Source organism: Anolis carolinensis, chromosome 5 (assembly GCF_035594765.1).
Source record: "Anolis carolinensis isolate JA03-04 chromosome 5, rAnoCar3.1.pri, whole genome shotgun sequence".
NCBI classification, from domain to species: Eukaryota; Metazoa; Chordata; class Lepidosauria; order Squamata; family Dactyloidae; genus Anolis; species Anolis carolinensis.
Genome location: NC_085845.1, coordinates 24,094,990 through 24,109,037, shown reverse-complemented (window position 1 = coordinate 24,109,037; position 14,048 = coordinate 24,094,990). Strand labels below are relative to the sequence as shown.

Here is a 14,048-nt window from a genome sequence, read left to right as displayed (position 1 = left end):
AAGACCTGTATTTACAAAAGCACTTTTTTGTACCACTCTTAAGTTTCTGTCTGTAGAGGAGGAGACTAGTTTTACTGCTTCTTAAAGCTGTTCCACTCTAGAGGAGAGACAGGTGCAAACGCTTTCTTATTTCCCAGTACCAGCAGCTTTCCCAGGCATTTTAAGGTGACCCAGGGAAGAAAGAGTGATGACCTGGAGCTCAGTCGAGCTATCCTCCCTGGACTACCTTAAAAATCCCCTCACTTGCCTGCAAAGCTGCAATCTCCTTTCTACTTGGGGTTTTGCTTCCCTAAAGCTGTTTCTACTTTCTACTCTAGATAAGAGGTAGACTTTTCTTGTTGTTTGCTGGGTTTATTATTATTAATAATAATAATCTTTTAGATGTATTTCCTGAATGTGAGGAAGGGAAGAAGAAAAAGAAGCTAAAAGGGTGAAAACCCCCAAATGCACATGCGCGCATCCCACGCACCATCCCTCAGGTCCCAAACTCCCAATCAATCCCACTAAATAAAAAGAATCTGGAAAATAAAGAAAAATCAAAAAGATTCAACTGTGATGCAGAATAGGGGAGGAGGAGCCAAGATCAGCTCCCGCTTGCTTTCTTGTCAGGCAGGTTTTCGTACTGGGAAGGCCCTTACCATTATGGGTTCCTGAAGTACCAAAGATACCAAAGGAAAAAAAGGAAACTAAATCTGCACACAACCCTACTTTGAAATGTACACGTTGGGTATGCTCACAAGAATATATTGCAGCTTCTTATACTATCCTTTCAAAGTCCTGACTCCATTAGGAAGACTGTCTTGCAAGTGCTGGGAAGAGTTTTCACATCCTGCTGGCCACCTCAAAATTATAGTCAGAATAAGCAATGTAATCTCCTGAAGCACCCCAAAGTGACTCTACTGGGGGACAGCAGAAGATGTTTAAAACCATATCTTCTTGGAGACTAAAGACATATCCTTTTGTGGGAGTGTCCTTACCAGCATTAGGTGAATGCTCTGGTTGATGTTCTACACTTTATGTAACAAGATAGCAATGAAAACACTATTTTTCAATACTGTAGTTTTTTAAAATGTATTTTTGAATATAAAATTTAAGAACTTCAACAAAAATATACCACACACTGCTCTTTCACACTAATTTTATACAGTCATAAATTACAACATAAAAACAACAAATTAAGTTGTGAAAAAATGTACACAGCAGAACAAATCTGAGGTCCTTTTGGATTTAGAACACCAAGTCCCTATAAAACCAGTATATATTTTTAAAATGTTTCTTTAATGATCGGTCTTGCAGATTTTACATCAAAATGTTCTTCCTGTTCTAATACTCAACTTACAATGGTAAGTCTTAGGAAAAAGAAGGGGGAATGGGTATTTAAATACTTAAGTTTTATTTTATTGATCAAAACCTTTATCTTTTGAGCTGTTTAAAGCTCCCTCCATAAAGAAAATTTAAAGTGAATTTAAAGTAGATCCAAGCTCTAATGTGATGAGATCAAAAGAAATCCAAGATCTTCCCCATCTCACTCTCACCTATACTTTCAAGGCAGAAATGCCTGGGTTAGGTGTTTTTTTTTTTATCTCAAATGATACTAAGTTCTCTCCGGTTTCTGATTTTTGTTCTCTTTTATCATTACTTCTTCCTTTCCTTATCCAAGGATTAGTTTATTTACATTTGTGTGTATATGCATGTTGTTAGTTTTTATTTAAAGTATTTCTTGAAAACAAGTCAGGGACATCTGTTTTTTCCTTGGCTGATATATTTAAATGATTTGATTTATGTTAGCATTGAATATTCCTAAACTGTCCAACTGACAATGCCCACAGAAGGGTTTACAAATAAATTCTATTTTTCTTCCAACATGGAATTCAAAGTGGCATCTCACTTCTAGTCTCCCATCCAGCTACCAACCTGATCCAGCTTCAGCTAGGTGGCTGCATAATACATCCTCGGGCCATGTAAGGACATAGAGCTTAAACTAGCATCAGCATTTGGGAAAGCGAGGCCTAGAAAAAACCTGAGTGACTTACTATCTGAGACAAATGCATCCTTATCCTGAACATTTCCCTCTGAAATTTTGATGATCCCAATCCTACTCGGATAAGTGGCCTAGGCAGTCTAAACTCCTAAAAAGGTCTGTGTAAAACTGCAGCCTGAAAAGTGCCTGTATTGACAAAGAAGCCTGGAGACTTAAAAAAATATCAGGGGAGGTATAATGTAAGTTGGCTTTATCACATGGGAAAACATGACGAAGAAAAAAGATCTCATCTCTTGAGAATTTAGAAAACCCAAAAAGCAAAGAAATATCCGGATGTGCTAAGCCAGCATGTTTCGAGAGGTAATTGATGAAACCGATATTCTGTATATCTAAGCAGGATATAATGGATGCACGGGAAGCCTCGCAAAGAGCTGCAGCAACTGCTTGGCAAGTAATTTTGGAGAAAGCTGGGTGTCATGACTTCAGCATTGGATGACTCTGTAAACCAGGCTGTAGTGCTTCTCTGCTCAGCCAGCAGGTGACCTTGGGCAAATCACTCTCTCTCAGCCTCAGAAGAATGCAATACAAATCTCCTCTGAACAAATCTTGCTAAGAAAGCCTTGTGACAGGTTTTGCACACAATAACAACAACAACTTGTATTCAAGGTGCTGTCTTGCTGTCCAGCTATTCCCTTTTACCTGCAACCTTCGGATCAGAGATGCCTCTACACCAAGCATGGTCAAACTTCGGCCCTTCGTGTTTTTTGGACTACAACTCCCACAATTCCTAACAGCCTACCGGCTGTTAGGAATTGTGAGAGTTGCAGTCCAAAACACCTGGAGGGCCGAAGTTTGACCATGCCTGCTCTACATTGCGAAATGAATGCAGTTTGAAACCACTTCGGCTGCCATGGTTCAATGCTATGGAATGGTTGGAGTTGTAGTTTGGTGAGGCATCAGCACTCTTCAGCAGGAAAGGCTAAAGGTCTTGTGAAGCTACAAATCCCCAGGATTACATAGCATTGAGCCATGACAGTTAAAGTGGTATGAAATGGCATTGACTGCACAGTGCAGGTGTGCACAAGAACTCAATTCCACATGCATGGGTGCACCCACACTGCAGAATGAATGCAGTTTAACAACCCCGACTGAGACCCCATCTACACTGCCATATAATCCAGCACAGAATAAGAGAGATCCTCTCACCTCTGCAGGAGTCTATCCTATACCATGCAGCAGTAGACAAGTAGGGACCAGCCAACAGCATTGCCCAGACATGAATCAAGGAACATGAAAGCCACTGCAGACTAACTCAACCAGAGAAGTCAGCCATAGCAGAGCACTTGATGGACCAACCTGGACACAGCATGTTATTTGAGAACACAGAAATGCTGGACCACTCTAACAACTACCACTTCAGACTACACAGAGAAGCCATTGAAATCCACAAGCATGTGGACAATTTCGACAAAAAGGAGGAAATCATGAAAATGAACAAAATCTGACTACTAGTGTTTAAAAAAACTCTAAAATCTGGACAGCAAATAAAGAACAACACTCTGAAAACAGAGGTGAATGAATCAATCAGGGCCAGCTAAACAACCTCCCAACAACGAACCCCCCAGGCAGCAAGCAGCCAGGCTTTGAAGCTGCAAGGCCATTCAATACTAATCAAGGTGTCTAACTGCAACATTCACACTTGCCTCAACCAGACAAGAGATCTTTGTCCCACTCTGGACATTATTCCACAGATATATAAACCCCACTTTGCCTACCTCACAACCTCTGAGGATGCCTGCCATAGATGCAGGCGAAACGTCAGGAGAGAATGTTTCTGGAACATGGCAGGACAGTCCAGAAAACTCCCAGCAACCCAGCAAACTTGGGCCCTCCAGGTGTTTTGGAGTACAACTCCCACCATTCCTAACAGCCGGTAGGAATGGTGGGAGTTGTAGTCCAAAACACCTGGAGGGCCCAAGTTTGCCCATGCCTGCCATAGATAGATCAAAAAGTGGTACGAAACTGCGTTAACTGTCCAGTGCAGATGCACCCTGGGTGTGCCCAATAATTCCATTCTTCACACACCCGCACTACTGCCCCTCGCCCTTCTCCTCCTTCTAAAAACCCAAATTGAGACTTACCCATGTCTCCGCCAAAAAGAGGAATGAGACAGGAGAGAGGAGGCGCTTCCCTCTCTCCTTCCTTCTTTCCTTCCTTCCTCCTTTCCTTGGGCTGAAGGAAGCGAAAGGCGGGTCCCTGGAGAGGCCAAAAAGGCTCTGTGTGTGTGAGAGAGAGTGTGAGGGAGAGAGAGAGAAGCAGGCGCGCGCCCCCGCGACTGAGGCGTGTGCTGTGCACGCGCCGCTGAAAAGGAGCCTGCGCGCGCACCTCCTTCCTGACCCAACCCTGTTACCATCCAGGCACGGCTTTAACTTGCCCCGTGGGATCACGGGGGTTGTAGTTCCGAAGCCGCGCCGGCGCGCTTTGACAGAGCAAGGTTAAAGGCCCCGCTGAACTACGACTCCCATGATCCCACCCACGGCCTTGATCTTTCTTTAAAGGAGGCGGAGGAGGCATAATCATGATGATAAGAGGGATACAAAGCCACTGCGATTGGAAGGGACCGCGCCTTGCTCCTAAAGAGGACGTAGTCATCAAGTCCATGAATAATCAGTCCAACTGGCAAAAGTGGAACCTACAAATGTGGAAGGCTGATCCCATATACAGTAGAGTCTCACTTATCCAACGTTCTGGTTTATCCAACGCCTTTTTGTAGTCGATGTTTTCAATCAATTGTGATATTTTGGTGCTTAATTCGTAAATACAGTAATTACTAAATAGCATTATTTCGTATTGAACTACTTTTTCTGTCAAATTTGTCGTATAACATGATGTTTGGGTGCTTAATTTGTAAAATCATAACCTAATTTGATGTTTAATAGGCTTTTCCTTATTATCCAACATATTTGCTTATCCAACGTTCTGCCGGCCCGTTTATGTTGGATAAGTGAGACTCTATACCGTATGTAAATATAGCCATGCCACTTTAGTATTGAATATTGTAATTCTCAAGTCTTTTCAGAATAGTGATTTTGAAAAATTGAAAACTCTTCCAAAAATATAATAATGTTTAATTTGGGTTGCTGTGAGTTTTATGGGCTGTGGGGCCATTTTCCAGAAGCATTCTCTCCTGACATTTCGCCCACATCTATGGCAGGCGTCCTCAGAAGTTGTGAGGTCTGTTGAAAACTAGGCAAGTAGGGTTTATATATATATCTGTGGAAGGTCCAGGATGGGAGAAAAACTCTTGTCTACTTGGGGCAAGTGTGAATGTTTCAACTGGCCATCTTGATTAGCATTGAATGGCTTTGCAGCTTCAAAGCTTGGCTGTTTCCTGCCTGGGGGGATCCTTTGTTGGGAGGTGTTAGCTGGCCCTGATTGATTCATATCTGGAATTCGTCTGTTTCTCACATGAATTAATCAGAGCCACCTAACACTTCCCAACAAAGGATTCCCCCAGGCAATAAGCAGCCAGACCTTGAAGCTGAAAGGCCATTAAATATTAATCAAGGTGGCCAATTGGAACATTCACACTTGCCTAAAACAGATGAGAGTTCTTTCTCCCACTGTGGATATTCCACAGCTATATAAACCCAACTTGCCTAGTTTCCAACAGACCTCACAACCTCTGAGGATGCCTGCCATAGATGTGGGCGAAACATCAGGAGAGAATGCTTCTGGAACATGGCCATACAGCCCAGAAAATGGAGTGGCTGTTGCCCGTTTTTGATCTAAACATATTTAGCTGCTCGTGCTCCCTTTATTTTATCAGTTTTATACTTATTTATTTATGCAATGCTCTTGATACGAAATAAATCAAGCACTAGCTCACCAAAATGCCTGGGAGCTGCTCTGGACCATGCTCTGGCTTACAAGAAGCACTGCTTGACTATCAAGCAAAAAGTGGGTGCTAGAAATAATATCATGGGTAAGCTGACTGGCACAACCTGGTGATCACAACCTGACACAATGAAGACATCTGCCTTTGCATTTTGCTACTCTGCTGCTGAATATGCATGCCCAGTGTGGAAAACATCTCACTACGTTTAAACAGTGGATGTGGTTCTTAATGAGACATGCCACATTATCACAGGATGTCTATGCCCAATACCGTTGGAGAAATACTGTTTAGCCGGTATGCACCACCTGATATCTGCCGGGAAGTAGCATCCAGTACAGAAAGAACCAAGGCATCTCTGGCCCATTCTCTGTTCGGATATCATCCAGGATGCCAATCAAGAAATAGCTTTCTACAGAATAGAAAGAGATCTACAGAGATACTCGCAGGAACACCTCAGCAAGTGAGAGTCCAAAAGTGGCAGGTAAAACCCAGCACCTCAACCAGTGGCTGAGACCAGATGAGAAACTCCCTCTGGGGACACAGAAGATTGAGTGACTTGAAAGGCGCTGAACAGACTACTAATGTGTATGATGATGATTAAATATGCAGCATTCCCAGAAGCAAGCTGATTCACTCCTGACTACCTAATTCAGGCATGGGCAAACTTCAGCCCCCAGGGTATTTTGGACTTCAATTCCCACAATTCCTAACAGCCAGTAGACTGTTAGGAATTGTGGGAGTTGAAGTCTAAAACACCTGGAGGGCCAAAGTTTGCCCATGCCTGATTTAATTAAATTTTTCACATATTCTACAGCTGAAAGTTTGCATATGATTAGCAACGAACAAGGCTTACAGTGTAAAAGAAATAGAATAAAAAAGGTTGACTTGTATTTGAGTTGGAGGGGAAACATCTTTTATGATTCCCAGTTTGATTGGAAATATTCAAGGGAAAAGGATCCTACAAACTCATTTCTCTGCTGTAGACTAGTGCTGAAGGACAACATATTGGAGATATTAGTTAAGCTGCTGCATGGTTACATGTGAATCAGCCATAAGGAGTGCACCATTAATTATGGCAGTAATTTAAATTAGAAATAATCACATAAAGATTAAACATGTAATTGGTACTTCCGCATTAAGGCGCTGAATATTTCAAATCCCAGTGTTTTGCCAATATGACCATTACTGCAAAATCAAAGCAAAGGAAAGCTTCGACGCATGTAAGCAGATTTTTTTTAAAAGATAAGATACATACTGAATAAAATCCTAATTCTGTGTTTAGTTTCAGAAATAATCACTTCCACCTGTCATTTACCACACAATAAGCTTCTTTCCATACTTTCTATGGAAAATTATTGGGCCTTTCTTTTGACAAAAGACGACAACTGGAAGGTGATGCTTCAATAACAGTCGATTTGTAAGTGCCATTAGCGTAGTATCACTCTGCCTCCTTAATTTTTTCCACTTTGAGAGCTGTATTTTTGCAGTATAGCAATGCCACTCATCCAGCCACATCCTCCAAAGAGCTGTCAGAATTCTCCAGAACCAGGAACTGTGAATTTAATGTAGAACATCAAGACACTATTTTTAGTGGCATCACGGTAATTTCTGGATTTCAGGCCTTGGCAGTTCCTATAGACAAGGAAAGTCCAAAAATGCAGGGCTCTCTCTTGATCGATTACAGATCTATGTATCAGATTTGGCTCCACCAAATTACAAGATTTGGCTCTTGTAATACTAATTATTTTTGTCTATTCAAGACCAAGACACCTAAAAATGTTGCTGAAAAATATCCATTTGCATTCTAGCTACTGTGAAGATAGCACAGGCATGGGCAAACTTTGGCCCTCCCTCCAGGTGTTTTGGATGACCAGCTGTTAGAAATTGTGGGAGTTGAAGTCCAAAACACCTGGAGGGAGGGCCAAAGTTTGCCCATGCCTGAGATAGCAGCAAAAGTCAGGGGGAACCGGAGTATTACAATTATTATTATTATTACAATACTTATATCCCGCCCGTCTCACCCATAGGGGACTCAGATGGTAGCACATGGTAGCAGATAACATTGTCCTGGCTCATTAAAATGATCCAGGGTTTCAATTTTGTGGAGCTTGACTTAACCACTGATCATTTTTCTGTTCAGCGCGTCTGCTCCTTGGCTAATATCTGGCTAAAATAGTAAAATGGTAGTAGGAAAAGAAGAAGGCTACATTGCAGATGGATAGACTCAATCAAGGAAGCCACAGTCCTGACTTCTAAGACTTTGCAAGACTTGAGAGAGGCAACTGAAAACTAGGGATCTTGGAGATCTCTCATTAATACAGTAGAGTCTCACTTATCCAAGCCTCACTTATCCAATCCTCTGGATTATCCAAGCCTTTTTTGTAGTCAATGTTTTCAATATATTGTGATATTTTGGTGCTAAATTCATAAATACAGTAATTACTACATAACATTACTGCATATTGAACTACTTTTTCTGTCAAATTTGTTGTATAACATGATGTTTTGGAGCTTAATTTGTAAAATCATAACCTATTTTGATGTTTAATAGGCGTTTCCTTAATCCCTCCTTATTATCCAAGATATTCGCTTATCCAAGCTTCTGCCGGCCCGTTTAGCTTGGATAAGTGAGACTCTACTCTATATGTATATGTGCCTCCAAATTGCCTCACTTACGGTGGCCCCATAGATTTCACAGTTTTCTAGGACCAGGAATACTGAGGGATGGCTTTGCCAGTTCTTTCCTCTGAAATATAGCCCATATTTACCTTGTATTTGTTGGCAGTGTATATCATCACCATCAGTCAACTTGGTGACAAATACCAAATGCCTACTTTGAGATCACTTTCAGTTTCTGCCTACTATAAAAAATAAAAATCTAGTTTTTCAGTGCCCTAAGTATAAGTGCCCCGGTGGTGAAGTGTGTTAAAGCACTGAGCTGCTGAACTTGCAGACTGAAAGGTACCAGGTTCAAATCCTGAGTGAGCGCCCGCTGTTAGCTCCAGCTTCTGCCAACCTAGCAGTTCGAAAACATGCCAATGTGAGTAGATCAATAGGTACCTCTCCGGCAAGAAGGTAAGGGCGCTCCATGCAGTCATGCCGGCCACATGACCTTGGAGGTGTCTACGGACAACGCCGGCTCTTCGTCTTAGAAATGGAGATGAGCACCAACCCCCAGAGTCAGACATGACTGGACTTAATGTCAGGGAAAACCTTTTGTACTTTAAGTATATATTATATTCAAAACAACCATACCCAATCTGGACCCTTCCAAATGTGTTAGAACACATCCCCCATCTTCCCCATGTTGTCTTGGGATGGTAGTCATATTGGCTGAGGATGGAATCATATGTTAATCTGGAAAACATTTTCTCAGATGCTGAGGAAGTAGACAAAGCAACCAACTTTGTTCTCTTAGGCTCCTTCTACACTGCCCTGTATCCCAGGATCTGATCCCAGGTTATCTGTTTTAAACTGGATTATATCAGTCTTCATTGCCAGATAATCTGGGATAAGAAGATAATCTGGGATATAGGGGCAGTGTGGGCCTTAGTTAGGCCCTAAGGTGCTACAAGATCACTTTGCATAATGATTGATTGCTGTACAACAGCCCAGAAAACTATGAGGAGATAGATAGATTTGGTTGGATGGATGGTGTGGAAAGATGTTCATGGAAAAATATAGCAACATTTCTCATCCTACATCTCTGCTGTTGGCTCTGTGAGTCACCTTACATTGTCTAGGAAAGAAAATGAAAAAGATATTAATTCTTTTCCCAACGTCCAGATATTCCACACACACACAACAATACAATTTTTAGGTTTGAGTTTGGCAGCTAGACCTAAACTTCACTTATTTAGTGTACAATAACACAATATTGAGAAGGTTCTGGAAGATGAAAAAGAAAAGTGTCTGTTTCATGTCTTCTTTCTTTAATCCCCATCACAAAGCATAGAACAAAACTCATATCCTAGACCTGGGCTGTCTTCAGTTGGAACAGGAATATTCCTGGTATGAACTGGGTAAGAACTATAATATTTTGTGGTGAGTCATCAGTATTGCAAACTAAACCAAGGCTACTTTAGTTTCTAAAGTCATACATTCATTTTCTTGCTTACCCATCATTGTCTGCCACAATGAGTAATTTATTTTTAAATGACACAAATGGGAAAAAACAGGGATTGATGGTATAGTTACTGCATGGAAAATATATGTATCCACTGCCGAATTCCTGATTCAGCCAACAAAGCATTCATTTGCAAGATATGTGGATTTGTGGTAGCTTGTTAATTGTGAGCTCTGCTATGGTGAAGGAGCTGAAGTGAAGTCTAAAAATATGTTTCTTAGGACTGAGAGCAAGAGAGGTGAGACTAGAACCTGTGGAAGTGTTCTTTCACTATTAATGGCTGCTGCAAAAGTACACGGGGAAGGAAAAGGTCTCTCCGAACAATCATGTTTCACATCAAATTAGGTCTTGTCAGACTTCTAAAAGTCAAACAGAGTCACTTTGAACAGGAATCAAAATCTTTGATCTTCTCACTCTGTTTAATATAAGAGCTAGATACAGGTTTAGCTTCCCTTATCTGAAATGAAATATTTTGGGTTTCTGTGCAATTTTGGAATGCCTGTATTTACATATACATATGAAATGAGATATCTTGGAAATGGGACCCATGTCTAAACACAAAATTAATTATGTTTCATGTACACCTTATCATCATATCATAGGCGATCCCTCGTGGCCGAGTATGATTGCCTTCCAAGTGTAGGGTCATGGCGCAGGTCCATAAGTGACTGTTCTAGAATAGGTGACCTATTCTTGATCCGCATGTTCTTTCGTAGTGAGGACATAATTTCACTGTCTCGGTGCTTCAGATAGGTGCTTCATCATGTCATTTCTGATAGCAAAGCCAACTCCATGTATTCTTCTTTTTCAGGCAGTCCCTTCCAAAAGAAGGTGTAGCCTCCTTTTTCTTCCTTTAGCTGTCCCTCTCTTGCTCTCCGGGTCTCCTTAAGTGCTGCTATGTCGATGTTAAAGCATCCCAGCTCCCTTGCAATAATAGCAGTCCTGCATTCCAGGCATTCACTGTCAGTGTTGTCCAACAATTTCCATATGTTCCATGTTCCAAAGTTTATTCTTCTTTTTTGGTCGCAAAGTGGTGACCCCTCTGGACGCAGCAGTCCAGTCAGGGATAAGAGGGACAGACTATGTTTAGGACACCTTTTTCTAGGTCCCTCCCCATATCAGGTGAACAGAGTGGATCCTAAAAAGGGCTGCTCAATCGTGGATACAGCTGCCAGACTACTCTACTGCCATGAACCTTGAGGTAGAGTGAGTGAATCCATATCCACCGCCCATGTGCCAGTCTGTGACTAAGGGCCTCCAGATTTCACAGTCCTGCCTCCATCGCCACTTGTTGATTGCCAAGGGAGTTTTATTGGTTTTGTTTTATTTTTCTTGGAAGATGCTTGTGTGAGAATTTGATTTATGTGTGGAGGTCAGTGGACAACTGATCAAAACGCAGTCTTCACAGAATGAGGGTCCTACCCAGTGGCTTGAACTAACCCACTGACCGGTGACCTCTCATCTGTTGCAGCCTTCTTCCACCTTCACATGTTATCATCCGTCTGCTCCACCGTTGAGGTCTTTAGATTGTGCTTGGTCTGGTTCCTCCCTTGTGCAACCAGAGCAAGCACAAATGGAGGAAATGGGGCAGGCGTTCTCACACAACACTGCTATAGCAGTATTATTGCACTTTAACTGCCATGGCAACATTCTATAGACTTCTGGAATTTGCAGTTTAGTGAGACACAATGGCTCTCTGGTTGAGAAATCTAAATCCCTTTCCTTAAACTGCAAATCCCAGGATTCCGTTTGATGTATAATTTGAACAGTAATGCTGTAACAGTGTAGTGTAATAGGACTCCAAGGGAATGCAAACACAGCAAGTAGAAGAGTTCTAGGAGTGAACGATTTCAATGTTTCACTGCCTGTGATTCAACAACTTGGGAGATGGAAAGAAAATTTCACAGTGGGAGGGTGCTTATGGGGGGTGGAAATGCTCTCACTTTACTCATTTATATCTTTAAGAACCAATATTTCTAAATACTACTGGAACACTCTCGAAGGTTTCTATGCTTGCAAATTCACTGAAACACACAAGCCCCCTCACCATGACAAGGAGACAATCCATTGAGGGGGGTACACCTTATGTTGTGGCTGATAGGAGAGATAACACCAAGAGCAATCCTTTGTTGAGGCCGAAAAGTACGGTTTTATTTTCAGCTGAGACCCTGGCATGGAATTTCCTCCAAAAGTAAACCAGAGTGAGGATACAGGCGTTGACTTTCCCTTTTATACATCTTCAAATACAGGCAAACAAAGAAATATGCTCCTACATACATCTTGTCATCAGTATGTCACTTCACATGTCTACATACATGGGTGTATATATGCATGTCTCAGCATTTTCTTATCTAAGCACTCTAAAAGTGGTTTGCAGCAAGTTAGAGATAACTAGGGTTCAGCTATAGACATCAATCAGGGGCCTATTTTGACCTGTCAGGGGAGAGAAGTCCACTCTCCCTCCATTAGCTATACCAGGGACCATCTTGCACTGGAATGTTTAGATAACAGGGCCCCCTTCCCTTCTCTGTCCTGCCAGCTTGTGCATTTACACAGACCCCTTGCACCTTCTTTGTGCTGCGCCTGAGTGCCTGGTACAGAGAGAGTCTGATTTTTCTATATTTCAGTGTGCTTATAACATACAATATATGTGAATATATATATTTTCCAATACTTCCAAATAACTTATACATATATTCTGAATTTAATTTTAGACACAATATGTTCATTATGGTTGCACATGAAGCAAAGTTTATGTATGCTGAACCATTGAAAAACAAAGATGTTACTATCTCTGTTACCCATGTGGACCCTTTTGGATAAGAAATGTTCAATTTGTACTTACTATAGAGTACATAAACTCAAGAAACAACACAATTTCTAACACACTTGAGCACCCTCTCAGGTGTCTTTTCACCATGCTAAACATATCCAGTTCCCTAAGTCAATTCTCATAGGGATTGGTTTCTAGAACCTTTGATTATTTTGGTCCCCCTTCTCTGCACATGTTCTAGTTCAGGCATGGGCAAATTTCGGCCCTCCAGGTGTTTTGGACTTCAAGTCCACAATTCCTGCAATCTTAACTTCATTTGGAAGTGTAAGGAAGTTAGCACTTTGTCCCCCTGAAAAGCCTACAAGGAGGACATGAATCACCACCCACAACCTCAGGTTCAGGCAAACACAGACATTTGCAGCCTCTCCTAGCTTGTGCATTTCTCTCCTATCTTGACAATATTCTGGGGTTACTTGGCTACATGTTTTTAGGTTTCCATCAATGAGAGTATGTGTCTGGTGGGATAAGGAGAACTACATGAAACATTATAAGATTAGATTTTCTATTATAGACGTGAGAATCATCCAGCATATTATACAGCAGCTCCCAGCATCCTCCCCATGCGCTTTGCTGGCTGGGGCTGATGGGATTTGCAGAACAATATAATCTGGCAAACCCTGGAAAGACTCAAGTAAATTAGCATTTCCCTAAAGGCCAAACCAGACATTCCAGCACCTGCAACTATATAAATACTTTTTATAAAAATCAAGAAAATTTTTTCATGGGTATCATTTAAGATTATGATCTAGGGTGAATAATGCAGAAGTGGCAGACTTTTTCCTACTCCTTTTGTTCTAGGCTTGCTATTTTTTGCATTGGAAGAAAAACTCCCAATGGAGTAAATAAGAGCTTTCCATGCAGTCAGACTAAGGGTGACAGGAATCAACAGGGCTGCAAGGAGCTGAGTTGGTAGAAAATCGTTGTAGTTAGTCCTCCATTGCTTAAGCAGGGTCTTAATCTATATCGGGCCCCTATAGCCTGTTATTGACCTTTAGAAAGCCATTCTTGAAACTGGTGATTGCATGAATGGCATCTTGTTAAGTTTGACCCTAAGAAATGAACTGAAATATCTTGCTGGATTTACCATAAATACTACAGCAGAAGATTAAAATGCTGTGGATCACAAGGACGCAAAGGGAATTCAAACTACTTCATAAGCATTTGATCAATCATTCTGCTTGAATTCAAGAAGGATTATATTATGGGTAAA

The 14,048-nt window shown here is 41.5% G+C and overlaps 1 protein-coding gene across 7 annotated transcripts in view; it reads right to left on the bottom strand.

Annotated features, from left to right (window-relative positions):
* Positions 1 to 14,048, bottom strand: part of rap1gds1 (Rap1 GTPase-GDP dissociation stimulator 1) — a 128,608-nt gene that overhangs the window by 102,335 nt on the left and 12,225 nt on the right. For 2 of the 7 annotated variants that reach the window (XM_003225524.4, XM_008117888.3), the window contains exon 1: positions 4,123 to 4,327. The exons of 3 other annotated variants lie outside the window; for them this stretch is intronic. In XM_003225524.4, the coding sequence (XP_003225572.1) occupies positions 4,123 to 4,126 (4 nt within the window). In that variant the 5' untranslated portion in view covers positions 4,127 to 4,327. Of the gene's footprint in view, positions 1 to 4,122; positions 4,328 to 14,048 lie in introns of those variants that run through there. 2 more of the 7 variants (XM_008117892.3, XM_008117893.3) reach the window with 2 other exon arrangements.